The 16,628-nt window shown below is 36.1% G+C and overlaps 1 protein-coding gene and 1 long non-coding RNA gene across 2 annotated transcripts in view; one reads left to right on the top strand and one right to left on the bottom strand.

The window, feature by feature from the left end:
- Positions 1–1,853: 1,853 nt before the first annotated feature.
- The window catches only part of LOC124215827 (lymphocyte antigen 6G), a 66,634-nt gene continuing 51,859 nt past the window's right edge, over positions 1,854–16,628 (bottom strand). The window contains exons 4-5 of the mRNA XM_046619629.2: positions 13,156–13,213; positions 1,854–2,940 (exon numbers count right to left, since the gene is read on the bottom strand). Coding sequence (XP_046475585.1) covers positions 2,792–2,940; positions 13,156–13,213 — 207 coding nt within the window. The 3' untranslated portion in view covers positions 1,854–2,791. The remainder of the gene's footprint in view (positions 2,941–13,155; positions 13,214–16,628) is intronic.
- On the top strand, positions 6,146–9,726 carry LOC138190822 (uncharacterized). Its single transcript, XR_011176918.1, has 3 exons — positions 6,146–6,245; positions 8,135–8,458; positions 9,469–9,726. It is a non-coding gene; the product is annotated as an uncharacterized lncRNA (long non-coding RNA).

Below are 16,628 nucleotides of genomic sequence, written 5' to 3'. Positions count from 1 at the left end.
ATTATTATTGTTATTATTTTTCATTTCATTTTTTATAACTGGATAAAATTCCCTCAAATCAATTTTAATATTTTCCTTTTTTTTTTTACCCCCCACAAAATGTGATCAATCTAGACAAAAAATCATTTCGCGATGATTTTCTCGCGATTTTAATCAATGATTACGTTAAAAGAAAAATGTTATACACTCCGTGTCGTCGGACTATTTTATAACACCTGCGTTCACAGAATGTTTATAATATATATATCGTTTATTTTTCTATAGGTACTCGGTTCGTCGATCGTTTGAGAGTAATTTTTATAATTTAATAATTATACACGTGTTACTTGAATGAATAATACTCGTCTAAAATAATAACTAACTACGCGATAATAATATTATATAATATCTGTAATATTTATTTAGTAAACGGTGATTAATATATATATATATATATATGTATATATGTATGTTTATATATATTTTATCAAGCTGTCGAAGCTATATTTTATCATGATTTTTTTTTATAATCGATTAAATTTTCGGTTTCCTTCCTCATTACTTTAACACTGTTATTTTTATTCAATTTTTTTATTCATTCGTTTATCATTAGCATTATTATTTTTCACCTCCTTTTATTCTCTTTCGAATAATTTTACAAGTGTAATAGGTATACATATCCATACACTATATATATATATATATTATATGTATCATTTAACATTATCTGTATGTAGTTATTCCACGTAAAGCTTAGACGTTTTTTTAATAATAATTTATAACGCTAGTATTTCAGTTGCTGGTAGATTTATTATTGTATAGCGTAGTAATTTACGTTTTATAATGTACTATAATTGATTCTGTACTGTCAACCGTAATTGCGGAATTTTTTTTACCGTCATATTATTACGCTCGTTCTGCTACATTCGCGAAGCGGAAGAAACACGAAGGAAACAAAAAAAAAAAACGCAATTCATCTTTGGTAAAATGCATTTTCAACAAATTCCGATGTAATGTTCAATAGTCACGCGTTGCGGTAATCATTTACTCGGAAGAAAAAAAAAAAAAAAAGAAAAACTATTGATCCAGATTTGTTTACTAAAAAATGATAGTGCATTTTATGAAGTGAATATTTCCCAATATTTCGAATATTTGTACAACAACCTCGGATGATTTTAGTTCGTTGTTTGATGAAAAATCGCATTATTTATCCAATCCTGATCGTGAAATCCGTTAAAAATATCTCGTCATTTGCAGAAATTGAAGTTACTTTATACGAGGTTGCAATAAATAGATCGTCTCGTCTGAGTGGAGATAATAAAATCTGCATTTCGTCGATGCCGTCAGATTCGAAAATCGCACGAAATTATTCACGTGGAGGGTCTCTGTGTGTATTTTATGCAGGTATTCCCGTGAATTATTACTCACCCAGAGACCAAAAGAGAGAGGCAATTTATACACGTATATATATATATATATATATATATATATATATATATATATATATATATGTATATATGTATATAAATATAACCTAACAAAAGGTGAAAAATTCAACCGAAAAGTGCAGGCGCATGCGGTATAAAAATCACGCCCTCATCGACGCCTGATTGAAAATCCAATAAATAAATGGAGTGCAGCAGTCGGCACTGCTGCTTCTGCTTCTGCTGCTGCTGCTGCAATTAATGGCGCTGCACGGGGGCAATTGGTTTAAATCGTTTGCAGCGAAATTATCGTATCAATCTGGCGTCGAATTCCCGCAGAATATGCTTTTTGCATTTTATTATATCGACCGCTGCGCTCATTCGTGTTCGTTTATTATTTATATAAGTACATTAAGCGCGATGATTTTATTTATACTGTCACGACGCGTGTTTGTGGTTTTTTTTTTGTTTTTTTTTTTTTTTTTTCATTTCGTTTTACCGACCTTCTCTCGTTTCATTCATACCTATGAATGTGTTTTTTTTTTCCTCTCAATTCGATACTTTTTTCTTTCTTTCATTCTTCTTCTTTCTATACTTCTATACTTTCTATATATATATATATATGTATGCATGTTATTGTATTGTAATCGTTATCGTTACAATTATCTTTATCGCGTTATCATATTATATATAGTATTTTAGAATGTGATCCTTCATGAGAACTGATTATACAACTACGTATCTTCTCAATGTTTACAAGCTATGTTATTATTAATAATAATATCATTATTAGTAATAGTCAAAGTTGCGTATATTTACAAATTTATAATGCAACGAAAAAATATACCTATTATGTACTCTAATAATACCAATAGCAATAATAGTAATGATGATATTGACTAGAAAGAGCGAATATTTATTTGAGGAAAACGAATGATGAGAGAGGAAAATGAAAGAAAAACCGCAAGGTTCGGATAAAATTTCGTGAATTTCGTTGACAAGTTTTAATATTCGCAAAATAAAAAGGCTCGCGGTGTTAAACGCTATAAAATAAAGAAACAAGGGATAACGTATTATAATTATTATTTATATAATTATTGTTATTGATATTTGTATCCGATTCTCCTTTGTTCGTTTGTTTACCGATCACAATACACAGGACAGCTAAAGTGGTGGAAGGTGGGCCTGAAGAGAACGATGAAATGAGATAAAGGAACGTGAAGTCTGAGTGGATGAGAATAAGAAGAATAAGAATAGGAAGGAGAATAAGAAGAATAAGCAGAAGAAGAAGAAGAAGAAGCAGAGACGCTGGGTGAGATGGGGAATTAATCACGGTCTGTTACCGCCCGCGGTTGTTGTTTATGTACGGATCCCTCGGAGCAGCGTTATTAGCCACGAAGATTGCTCCACTGCTGAAGGAAGAGGCTGAGGAACACTGCCAAGGCGCACATGATGGCGCTGGAAGTGGACGACGACGATCCGGGGGCCGAGTTGCATCCATCTTCCCGACAGCAGTATGTCTTAGTGCTCCAGGACTCTGAAACATTGATAACGCGTCGGCTCAATTCGGGATATTCGGGGCAGAGGGATTCGGGGTTGCGATTTCTCGGGATTATACCCTGGGAATTACTCACCCTTTTGATTCGGACGACTCGCCCTACGAAACTGGAAAACTATGGATGTAGACATATAGGTATCCCGAGAAAATGAGAATCGATATAAACTGCATCGCTCCCCATTTACCTTCGCTATCTTTCAACTATCAGCCGGTCTTTGCAAGCTTACCCTTTTGATTGTTAGGTAGATTCATTTCGGGACGAATTTTTTTCCACCGAGTAAACGTACAAGGAGAATTCCGGACGCAGATTTCTTTACCGACATTTACCGACACTTGAGCCAAGAGACAAACCCTTTCCTAAAATATTCGGCGGTAGGGGATATTTCCACTCTGATTGACTCCATCGATCATCGGATCGTTTCGTTGCATACGTAACCTTACTGACTATTTACCCCGCATTACCATAGTTTCAACCCTCATCGGACAGAATTCCTAGTCGGTAAATGGCGGCATAGGAATCTCTGTTCAGAACTCTCTACTTGTATATCCACTCTCCCGCGTCGATGCGAGGTGATGAAAAGTGTCGAGGAGGCTGTAGGTTAGTAGGAATCGATACTGTTTGCAAATTTTATTGCGAGGCTGAGGAATTATGAGTATTTATCAATTCGTTGTTAGGGTAGAAAACTTGTGAGAATCGTTAACAAAAGCTTGGATATTAAATGGGTTCAAAATGTTGCTGCAAAATTAAGTAGGTTTGCTTCATTTCATTAATTTCAGGTATTCCGAAGACCATTTTCTACGAATTGATTGAAACGGATTCCATTTCTTTCTTTCAGTTGTCAATTCAATTGCTACTTGACGATTATAATCAATATATTGATACAATGTTATAAATCAAATTTTGAACGATGCTAACATGATAAAAAAAAATGTGTATCAGTGATAATTTTTTTGACAATAGTCTTCTCCTTCTTAATATAATAAGGTAATAAGTGAAACCGGATGAATATACTAGATTTTTAACAATCTTGAAGCAACGTGAAATGTTCAAACTTCTTTATTTACCATTCCAGTATTTTGTACTTTTGTATTTCGAAGAGACATTCGTATATGCTTACAAATATAACAATTATTTGATAAATACTCAATGCGTGAGTATCTCGTGAAAAATTAATGACAACTATCCATATTTGGCCAGTCAACTTACTTAAAACAAGAAAAAAGCTCACAATGAAGCTTCAGATACTGTGTCAATGGATATTACAGTTTCGTATGAATGATTTAAAAACTACAAATTTCATTTGTATGAAACTTAAATGTTTAATAATCTTAGAGGGATTGTCGCCAACTAATTGATATAAATCTTAATCTAAAACAAAAATAAAAGTTTCATGTTTACGTTAGTACCTGAAAGAAAGACAGACAGAAATATTTAGTTAAAAATTAGAAAAGAAAGATATTTTTGGCGTTATTATACTTGATGTTATATCATATCTATAAATAGAGATTGAAATTGAATTATGTACAAGGTATGTAAGAGTAACGGATCCCGTATCGTCCCGCTAGTGTCCAGGACAGGGTTCATGCGTTCATTTTTTAATGCCTACAGTATGAATTATACAGTTAATTTCGTTCCTGAATGAATAATCTTCTCAAAAAAATAACTTGAAACAGAATTTCCCCTTAAATTTTGCGTTCTTTCTCGAGTATAGATATTGTTCCCACTTCGGGAGTATAATGTTTAATTGATGAAGAATGTGAAGTTTACTTTTCAAGGAAAGCGGATCCATAATTTCGGTATTTTGTGTGCGTAATTTTTATCCAGCCTGCAGTGTATATACCGATCTCCGAAAGTCGCTTATAACCGAGATTAGGTAATATTAAGATCCACCGTGATTAAAACAACCGTGAAGGTTACTCTTCTGGATGGAGTGAAAACACAAAATCAAAGAAAGGCTCGTTACTTGCAGGTCAACCGAGCAGGCACCACGACAATTGGCATAAATCTTCTTCCAAAATCGAGATAAAAATGTTGATGAAGGTGTAATTATACAGCTCTGCAGGCCGACAGGGTAGCTGCTGCTTTCAATTGCCCTTATTTATGGCGCCACTCGCCGTGAAGTAAAGTGACAGTGCCGGGTAATGGCGTTTAAAAAAATTAAACTGAGCAAAATTTCATCCGGTATATCCTTGAAACAAAAATTTAAATATCGGTGAAATCACAAGAAAATATAGTGCAAAATCGGTACTTATTTTATGCGATTGTCGCCAACCGACAAATCAGCGATTTTTGATTTGTCTTCCGATATGAAAATGCATAGTTTATTTACCATGTGGCTTCTTTTCCTTTATTAAACATTAACCTATCTAATTCATTGTCAGTGTAACCGTTCCTTTCATTGCCTCGTAGAAGTGAGAATCAAGTTCGTAAGAGTCCTCAGTTTACAGTAAAGGATTTGTCCACCTATAAACGAACCCCGGTTACGTCGTACGAACTTTGGCGAATGAGTCGCACGCGTGAGGAAGTTTAGAAAAGAGAACGAGAGAGTATGACGAGGTGTCTTCCTTGGTTCTCGCTGACCCGTGAGCTCCGTAATGCGGACAAACAGCTTGGAAATATCAAGTCGACCGAAAGTTCGTGCGAGCCTACGAGGTGGTATCGTGGTCTCGGCATCTTCTTGCGGAAGAGACGGCCAAAGGACCGTACACCAGGAGTGCGCGGTATTGGAAATTAGATACCGATTTTCGGTACGGGTTTCGTATTCGGTATTTTCGGTTAACCGAAGTATCGAAATTTCCGTAAATACCGAAGTACCGAAATTTCGCTGGACTTTAATCTACAAACATCGTCGAAAAAAGACTAAGAAAAATCTGTATTGAACTGTAGTAAATACCAATAATCTGAATAGTATTTAGATTATCAGAAATTTCGGTACTTCGGTACTTACCGAGATTTCGCTATTTCGGTATCGGTATTGACAGAAGGTTCCCATACCGATAAATTTCGAGGAAGGAGATACCGAAATACCGCGCACCCCTACCGTACACGCACACCAAAAAAAAAAACCCGTACTCGCGTCTGGGGGTAACGGATTTCGCGCGTTCGTACTGCGCATGCGCGGCGGCGAGTACGCGCATCGAATAAAACTGCTCGAGCGGAGCAGAAGCGACCGGCGCCTCGGCAGTCAGTGTGAAATCGAGCTCCGAATAAGTTGGGTGACCGGACTGGTTCGTCTCCACAAAATCAGTCTCAGTGATTATAGTTTTCAAAGTTATATTTTGCGGTAGTTCGATTTGCTATATGTTTATCAGTTGAATGAATCATGTTATTCTTCCGGAAATATTAAATTATCACACGCAGTAGTAACAAAAAATAGCACAACACGAGTGACCATGATTAAGATAAAAGATAGTCATAATAGATACAATTAGGTTTTCTGGTTACAGTTCTAGAACTCGTTTTCATTTTGCGCCGTGAACTGTATTACTTTTCGGTTATTGTAGAAAATGAAAACAGTTTAAGACTGTATAATTACTACAGACAGAAATGTTTGTATAAAAAACGTCACTTCTCCCGGTTTAAGGGAAGTGTGCCCTCACGAAAAAAAAAACCCCACTTGGGTGTAAAATTCGTACCCCCAACTCATGGATAATGCTAATTTCCCATAAGAAAAAAGTTAGGGGTACGAATTTTCACCCAATTTGGGGTTTTTTTCCGTGAGGGTGAAGAGCAAAATAATTCTCCATCAGCTGACTACATTTTTTCGTTCGTTATTTAAATCTGAAAGGTCGCGAAGTATTCAGAAAATCACAGTTTTGAATCTGGAAACTGTGGAAAAGTCGTAGAATTTCCCAATCCAAAATTAGTGTCAACCCCGTCGGTGTAATCAATGCACGAGATACAGGATCTCTGGGGATGTCATTTTGCTGTCCTCTTGGAGAGGTCGAAGCGACCGCCGATCAAAAATCGATGACATTCAATCGTTTCCTAGTTATTTTATCCCAGGGTCACTGCGTGCCTCGCCTATAAGGCGCCGCTCTGACAATCGAATTGACAGATTGTGTTTCTCGGGCAGCTCGGGTTTGACACGCCAACCTGTAACGCCGAAAAGTGGGTACCAACCCGTTCTTTCGAATGACTGATCTGGTCCCTCGAGACGCCGACAACACTTTACCGAAATTGCACACGTTCCGAGATCCAGAATCTTTTATGAGGAATGTACTGCGAGTCGTGCGGTTTTTCCCATGTCCCGATACTTCGGTACCTTCTGTTCGTAATTTTTTTCCGAGAAATTTTCGGTTTGAATATTGAAAACACTAAAGGCAGGTTTTTATTAGAATCATCAATCTACTTTTTATGCTTATATAAGATGCAATTTCACCGTTCTACCCTCCGTTTTCAATAAATCGATGTTAACATTTTAGCAGGTCCCCGAGAAACCTAAACAAATGCAACAAAAAAACCGTAAACAAATCGTATGCCAGTTTATTAAAATTTGTAAATTTTCATCGTACAATTATATGATAATTGTAAGAGAATCATGTAAACTTTCAGAATGTTTAGTTTGGTCTTTAAAACTGGATCTGATCCTTGTAAACTATTTAAGCCACAGATCTCTGAATACTTGTCAGCACTAAAATTTCCTACTAAATGAAATTTTACAGGAATTTTCGATACAATATTTTACGCCAGGTTAAAAATCGCCTTACAAGTGCCAAAATTTTTACAAAATCCCCCCTCCCCTTGGCGAGAAAAGAAAAGAATAAAAAAAAATTGATACCTGCAGAATGTGAGATTTCAAAGTGTCAAAAAATCCGCGAAATTGCAAAAGATTCGGCAGAGTTCTGGAAGAATAAAAAAGTGTCGTAACGCGCGCGTGATTTCCAAGTATACGTATATCACGGATGAGGTAAAAAGTGTGGGAAAAGGTTTCACGGATGGTTAACTCGCGAATGACGGAGGCGGGTTCGACGCCATATCCCCAAAGCCTCCTCCTAACCAAGCTAATCCTTATTTCATCCCTGTCATCTTCCGCGAATGACATCCGCTGCGTTACCTGCCACCTGTTCAGTCTATCATAATTATAATCCCGCAGTATTCGCGTAATGTTTCACGGTGTCAAGCTTACACGAAGAGCATTTCACAATTTCACCCCTGGTTTCGGATCCGCAGGTGAGACCCTGAACTCCTCTTAAGACCGTGAACCCTTCAGAAACGAACAACAGCAACCAGCTGCTTCGGAAATCTTTCTTTCGCCGTGCCGTTGGCTCTGATTCAGGTGGCGAGTCGCCAAAGCTCTACTTAAACCTTGATGGTTGATACTTGGATTCGAAGGATTTGGACACTGGCTATCGGCGTTAGAGAACGGAATCGATCACTTCCCAAGTCATGAAAGGACTCCGAGTCGATTTTTACGACGGATGGTACGAAGCACGTATGGACCGAAATCGACGAATGGTTCGCTAAGGGGATTCGAGTATAGACGGGCATGAAAGAGTGAGTGAATTTTGAGAATCCATTCGACCGAGGTTCTTTACGATTGTCGTATTTGTTTTGTCGATCGAACGCGACAGTCTCAAATTTTTATCGAAAGTTGAATGTCAACTTGAGACGATTGCTATTTTGGCAAGAAAACTAAAATCGGATTGTGGCAGAGAGGATTAACTGTAAAGGAATATAGTTCGCTTCAAATTTGAAGTAAACCGGTCGAGCCGCAAAAAATGTCACCGAGCGAAATTATTGGCGTTATTGTAATTAATAATGTTTTTTATCAATTGATTGTAACAAGAAAAAAATATGTAAATGAAACTCGGTCTATGTGAATCAATAAAATCTCCATGAATTTAATAATTCAATTTTCAATAATGAATGGGTTGCATTGTCTGAATAAAAAGTTGGAAAAAAAGAAAAGTCAGTCTACAAAATTTCCATCAATGTTATTTGGCTGACGACTAGAACTTACATTATGATTAAACTGTGGTGTTTTTACCCAGTATCTATCTTTCAGGCTTATCTTTTTCTCCATAGAGTTATCCAGAGAATACCTGAAAAAATCTCACAAACAGTTATTTGCTAACAAAATAAAAATATATTTTAGTTAGTATGGTACGGTTCAATAAATATTCGTCGGCAATAACATTTGAGGATTGTAACCACACCGTGATATACGATTTTGCAAATGTTTTTCAGAAAATTTGTGGTAATTAGATCATCGAGTAAAATGACCCCAAAACGTTAGAACCGTACGAAAAACACCGGAGTTTAATCATTTGGAAGGTCTCAATTACTCAAACCCTTTTCTCAGGTTGTTCGCATCTTAGCTTAATTGTGATATTCGACTTCTCTCAGATTTATTTCTATTACATTAAACATAGCAAGGATGTTGTTTCGTTTATATTCACCATTATCAACACAAATAACCCTGCCGGAAATTTTTCCCAACTTTTATTCATACTGCGTTCTGTTCCTGCTTTGTTGATTTTTGATGAAATTGCCGGAGTTTTTAGAGTCGGAAGGAAATCGGGTTGTCCCGGAAACCCGAGGATACGGGAATTGGAGAAATACGAGCTTACCTACAAGCCGGGTATTTCACCTGGCACGGAGGTCCATCTGTGTGTTCAAGGTATTCCCCGTAAATCAGAGCCTTGGTCTCCAGGACCTTTAGTCCTTGTCCAGCGGATCGCCTGCGCAGCGCAGGTGTAACGGGGATGAAAATTCACCGCGCAAAAAAACGGATGAGATATAAAAAAGCTCAGCGTATCGGATGGCCGGCCAAACCCCTTTCCGAGTTTCGACGCGGCCAACGTGACTCATGTTTCAACTCAGTTTACGCTATTCTGCAGGATGTATACCTTGTGTATAGATAGCTGGGTATCTCTCTACGCGGTTTCGCCAAGGATGCTGCCCACATAAATTCTTAATCTTGCTGGTTCTACTGTATCATGCGATTCGGGATCTGACCTGCAGGTATATTGCACTCCATGTTTTCCATTATTGATTAATTCGCGTTTTTCCGGGGGCTTTTATCGTTTTCTCTGCTCGGAGCTTCTTCTACTTCACAACGCTACGTATGTTCAGGTGAAATCGTCACACTGAGAGAAATTTTTAGTTACGGTTACCGCTCAGTCCTTGACTACTTTCAATTTTTACCACAATCGAAAAATATAGTTCTAGGTAGAAAATGAAAATTAGTTTTTTAGTTGTTACCAGAAAGTCTAGTATCCGTTACTATTCTTTCTCGTTACGGACACTGTTAATAGATTTTCTAGCAACTGTTGCGAAAATTTAATGCTTGTGCAACGATAAATTGACGTTAAAGCCTTATTTAACTAAAAAAGTAGAGTAAACCGAGCAAACCGATTTTGTGTTGCAATTGCCAAAAAAGGATCGACAGTAGCGCAAAATGGTTACGTGTACTTCGTTTTTCGTAATTCCAATAATATTCAAACAGTTTTTTTAACGATACCTGTTTTACTCAATTTTTCTAGTTACTATAAGAAATGAAATTTTTCTCAGTGCACTTGCCAGTTTGGGATTTTCCGAAATTCAGTAAACCCTGACGCGGCTAAATATTTTCATTGCAGGGATTTTGGAAATTCAACTCTTTAAAAATTATTCCATAGCTATCAGATAGTAAAAACCTCTTTTTTTAGTCTTTTGTTAGGATAATGTTACTACAACCTGAATCTTGGTCTTTTTTTAACAATGCAATATTTGACATCATACTATAGACAATTTTTGTATCGTCCTGGATTTGTAAACTAGAACTGTTCGAATTATAATCGAGATATCATTAATTTAAGGCGGATTGAATTCAAGCTATCGGCGAAAACAATAACAATAATGAATCTAATACTGAAATTTAATCGAAAATTCAAAATTAAACCAATTATGTAGTATAATGTATAATACCGCATTTCACGTTATAGGAAAATAGAAAAACAAAGCCTATACGATGCGTAAACGTATATTCCAAACTTGAAAAGCAAATGATAATAACCGCAATAGCAGCGATAAACGAACAAGTGTATTACTAAACTTCGAAAATAAGAAACAAATGCAAAATGAAAATGTGAAAAAAGGGGTTTGATTAAAAAAATATTAACCGCGGTGGATTCTTTCGATTTCAGTATTCCAATACTTTTAAGTATTCATTAATGTTTAATCGCCTGTAACGACGGATCGATGCCTGGCCGTGCAGAGTAAAGTGTCTATTCTAGCGGACGAGGGCCTCGACATGTCGGCCAGCGACCCATTATTTTGAAGATGGATTTTCCGCACACCGAAGGACCGGCTGGCGAAAGATTTACTAGAAGAATAAGAGGAAGAAAAATAGTGTTTCCCACCCGGTAAATGCTCGATCAATAAGAAGACCGAAATTTCAACCTCGGACTTTTCGCAGGTGCACAAATGGCGAAATGATTTATTTCAACACCATCCGGTTGGAAAATAATTAATCGTTTACTTTCTTACGAGAGAAAGTATAGATCTGCTCAGTTTTTACGCGTTTTCAATGAAAACCCGTAAATTTTCATTTACCTCAGTAATAGCGGCTGTTTACACACAATGATTTTCTACACGTCGTAAAAAATTTTTTTTAAAAAGTGTACGTTACTCGACGAGCAATTTTTGGGTACGATTTGTATCGGAATGAATGTTTTCACAAAAATCGCCTTCAAAATCGCATTATTTAATGTCTTGATTACTATCAAGTATCCACATAAAAAAAATTCTGCTAAATGTTTTTAAATATTTTATAGAGATTCGCTTTGACAAATGTGATTTTGTCTGATAGTATATAAATTTCAATAATTATTCAGGCTAATGCGCAACATTAGTTGAGTGGAAATTTTTATTATTATTAGACTGGGTTTGTGGAGTATTTAAAAAAAACCAATGAATTGCTACACTATTTGATATAAATACTGATCATTAAAAAAGAAGAAAAACCGATCACCATACAAATCGTGTATATTTAAAAAAGGTATTCATTTATTTTTATCTGGAATACGTTAAACTTACGTTATAAACTTATTATTCTCGTACCAGTTCCTAACTTATTATTGACGAGCGTTTAAATTTTCAGAAAAACAAGTAAACCGTTCCTTGTACTTGATGTTCAAAAAGACTGTATTTAACGTAAAAATTCTGCTCGTCCATCTCGACGACATTGTAAATCCGCTGCAATATCGCGTTGAGCCGTTGCGAAAGAGTTGTATCCTTTAGATCTCGGAAGATTTTTATTTTTCCCATATTTTTCAAGTCTGCAGGTTGGAATTTTCCGAATGAAAGAAACCCCTGGCTTTCTTATATAATATAAAACGTTTATGGATATTCCAGGGCTTTTCGCAGAGAATTTTTAACATCGATGCGGCCGCGCTTTTCGCTGTAGGCAAAAGCGATGCAAATCCGCTCGTTACACGGTACACGAAATTCCCGATAAAGTCTCTCTTTTGCAAGAATTTCTATTCTCCACTTTTCGCCCTTTATTCTTTCGTCACTCTTTTGACTTTTCCGTTTTATTCGCTTAACCATATTCCAAATCTTACACAGCCGTAAGTGCGGCTTCGCAATGTCTTACGGATGCGTTTCATTTCCGCCCAACACGGAAAGTCTCATGAATATTCCGCTCAATTTTATATTTTTTTCTTCAGTAGTTGATAAAGAACGATTTTCTTTTTTTTTCTGGCTTGTAAAGTTGACGCGAATTCAACTGATTAAATGAAAGACGGTGTGAGGTCTGTCGTACATACCAAGTAGCTGAATTCTTATCTGCATAACCTTTGCAGATATCATTACTAAGATAGAAGTAAAAATACGACCTAATTATTTCAACATACTTTACTACTTATGCGTGTTATCTCGAGAAGGGGAAATTTTTGTTTTCATCAAACGTTCCAATCCACGACTGTATTTTAAATGCGATCCGATTCGCTTTAATCTAGGAAATTTATTCAAGTCCGCACGAATAAAATTATACGTTTTATTCCAGAAAGCCAATTATGATTATTATTATGTACAATAACTTGGAGTGTTAAAATAATTTGAATATATATTCAATCAAATGATTTTATATCATTTCGCTCAATTGGATGTCAGTAAATAGTGATCAAAATTAATATGAAGACAAGAATAGGAAGGGGGGGGGGGGGGGGGGAGTTAATGGCTCGATTATTTTCTATTATCAAACTAACCTTTCTGTTGGCATTCCGGTACACAGTCTCGAACAATGGAACCCTCGCTGACATATTTCTGAAACAAAAGAGGAAGAATTACATCGTATCTTGTGATTCAAAATTGTACACATTCTAGTTCAGTGCGGGAAAATTTTTTCTTTCAGTTTCAGAAAAATTTGTTTGAAAAAACGTATAAAATTCTTTGTCAGTATTTATGAGGCGGAGTTACAGTTTGCACGAGCTCGCACGGAGTTCAAAATACACAAAATCTTGACAGTAATTATATGCACGTTTGATAAACGATCAATCGAAATATCACCCGGCTCTAAAAGGATAGAACTGGATATTCGGTCCGCCAAAAATCGATTCTTTTTAATAATCTTTCTGGAACAGTTTCTTTTACTCACTATGGAATTCAATATTCCCATTAATCTATTAAAATCAATATCGGTGCGACGTTGTGAAATTAAATATTCAACGTTGCGAACGTATAAAAAAAAAAAAGCGGTTCAATGGATTCGAATGGAATTACAGTCTTCTGAATATACCGAACCCTTCGTAGAATAAACGTGGTAGTACTAGTTTTACAAAAATTTTTGAGAAATTTAAAATAAAACAGCGATATCTAAGCTTTAGACTTTTCACAATTGCAGTATTTTTATTTTTCTATTCTTGAGGATATCTTCGTAGCTTGTGAATATAATTATTTGACATGCGTTATCCAATCGATTCATTTCACGCAACGGGGCAAAACCGATTGGCGAAATTGAATCTTGTGATTAACAGATTACTCAACGTCAAGGTGTAAGATTCTATGTCATATATATGCATATAGCCGCGTGCCGAATCTGCGGTATTAGGTCAGAATCCTGAAAGCTCTCGCGAAACTCGAGCCGAAAACTTTGGCCAAAGTTTCACAGCTCCAGCCATGTCTGAGGTGATTGCCTTTCCCCTCCTCATTTCGCCCCATGCGATGCGAACCTTCAAACCCGCCTGATCTTATTGTGTACACGTCGAGGCGGATATGCCCTCAGCACTCCGGACGCAGTGCGTGTAACATTCAAAGCCAATTCCGTCAAGTGTCGATGCGGAAACGAACGTGAAATAGATACCTTATACTACGATCAGCAAAGCTTGCAGAGGCGATATTTGCCAAGCTTTGTAAAACTGTCGAAACATCGCACCTGGGAGGAATATCTCTGTAAAATTAGAAGTTTTTTTCCTTTCTTTCACCGTTAACGTGTCGAGGATAAAGGAATTTTTAACAAGGCTAAAAAAAGCTCAACCCTAAAGGTTGAATGTCATTTTTTTGCAATTAAATTTTTGTCTTCTAATTTTTTGCACATTCTTCGGTCAGAAAAATATGACCCAATGTTTATTCTGTTGTGAAGAAGATTTCTCAGCTTTCCGAATGTGATATGCATTCTAAGGCAAATGGTTAGAAGCTTTTTCTACATTTTAACTCCTGTACACGCGAAAGGGATGAAAATAAATTGCATCCTTTGTTTTTCGTTTTTTTTTTGCTCTTTATTCTTTGTTTTATGTGAGAATTAGGTGAACGTTTTATGGTATATATCCTGAAATTTTTCGAGTGGGATTAAAATGGGATGGTAATCAAATCGGTATAAGTATTCTAAGGATCTCGAGTTTCTTTTATTTTTACATATTTTCAACATCCCTGGAATATTTATACCGATTTAATTATCATACCATTTTCCTCCTTTTTTAAAAGTAACAAAATATACGACAAAATGTGTACTTGGCCACAAAAAAAAAATAAAAAATATATAAATATCCAGTTTTCATCCCCTTCTCGTACACAGAACTGAAAATGTCTAAAAATCATGTCTTTTTTTGTTAGTTCCCGAGTATCTAATTATTATAATATTCGCCAAGATCAGGCTTTTTTGCTGAAAATGCATATTCCATCGGTTATTTTCAACTGCTGGATACGCTAAAAGTTTGACGATAAATCCTATCCGTGATCCCATTTTGGAAAGTTGACATACCCCGATTTAACCGTAATTTATTTGACATACGCAGCTGCGAACAATGCCGGATGCTAATGTATCTTATTGCCGGTTTCATGTCGTCGTAATTATCGCACTTTATACACACACAGAACAAATTTATAACATTCATGCGCAGACGTGTGTATTTTGTTGCATTACGTAAATCTACGTCAAGCCAACAATAGATGGCGATATAGTCCCTAGATCTTTACTTCCGTTTTCTTTATTTCTTCTTGCCCGAGTAAATAAACTCCCCTCGTCGGAAACCCTTGTCCCATTGTTATTCGACACTAAAAATCAAACGCAGTTTTGAAAAGTGGAGAACTTTTTCTGTCGCTTCAATGAAATTTAATTAATTTTTTCTTTCACGTCAGTTAGCTACGGTTTTTATCAGGATCCAGTGATATTCAAATTCGAATAGGTATTTATTTACGGTATAACAAGTGAAGTAGTTGGTTCTCATGACTTATGTGTTATCCCGAAATATTCATGAGTAACAACGTAACGAGATATGAAAAAGCGTACGGAACTTGAAGTGTTTCATGTGCATCCGTGTACATTCAGAGGTTATAATAATACACTCGAGTCGTTTGGCAACGAACTGAAAAGCTGAAGCTAATTCAAATGAGATTGCCGCTCCGAGAGTTCTCAACGAGCGGGAAGTTGGACTTGACGTTAATTCGGGAACGATCAAGACAAACGAATATTGTAGATATGTATACATATCTCTCTTTCTCTCCCTCTCTCTCTCTGCTTCTCAGCTTTGTCTAACAACGAATTCTTGTCCGCGAGTGTGTCTTGCAAGTGAAAATATAATTTCGTGTAGTTTACGATTCTGAAACGTAAACCGGAAAATTGAACGATCAATACACCATCCGCATTCATTTAATTATATTCAGCTTACATTTAATTTTCATATTTATAATCTGTTCTCGAAGTTCGAAAGCGTTTATTCAAGTTGAATGTATAATCGTTACCCGAATTTCCTAATTTTCATTTAGCAGAATCGTACTGTAAATGATAGAAATTATTCTCCATATTTGCAGGCTGGGTAATATTTAAAATAATTGTGCTTCGAATACATTGTATAATGTGTTCAAACCGCAAAATTATGCAGTTATACATTTCATAATATCGATAATCTTTCGAACAAACATTGAACTTGATATATACTTGAAATCAAAAATGATATTTCATCACTTACAACAGTCTTGGACGAATAATTTTCGTTACATTGCAAAATGTTGCAATTGTATTTGTGGTTCGAATCTTCACCGTTTGTCTTTTCGTATTCAAATTACGATTTCAAATACATTTGCGGTACAAGCAATCAATTATAATTTCCCTCAACCCTGCGCAATTATTTTACTCCAAATCACTGTTGCAGGACGGTTCAAAAATCCGTTTTAAGAAGAACAAAAGAAAAAAAAAAAAAAAGAAACAGCCGTTTATTTCAGCAACGCTTTCCCTGTTTATTTA

The sequence above is a fragment of the Neodiprion pinetum genome, chromosome 4, assembly GCF_021155775.2.
Source record: "Neodiprion pinetum isolate iyNeoPine1 chromosome 4, iyNeoPine1.2, whole genome shotgun sequence".
Classification (NCBI taxonomy): Eukaryota; Metazoa; Arthropoda; class Insecta; order Hymenoptera; family Diprionidae; genus Neodiprion; species Neodiprion pinetum.
The sequence above is the reverse complement of the archived record's forward strand: the minus strand, read 5'-3'. Positions and strand labels throughout refer to the sequence as shown.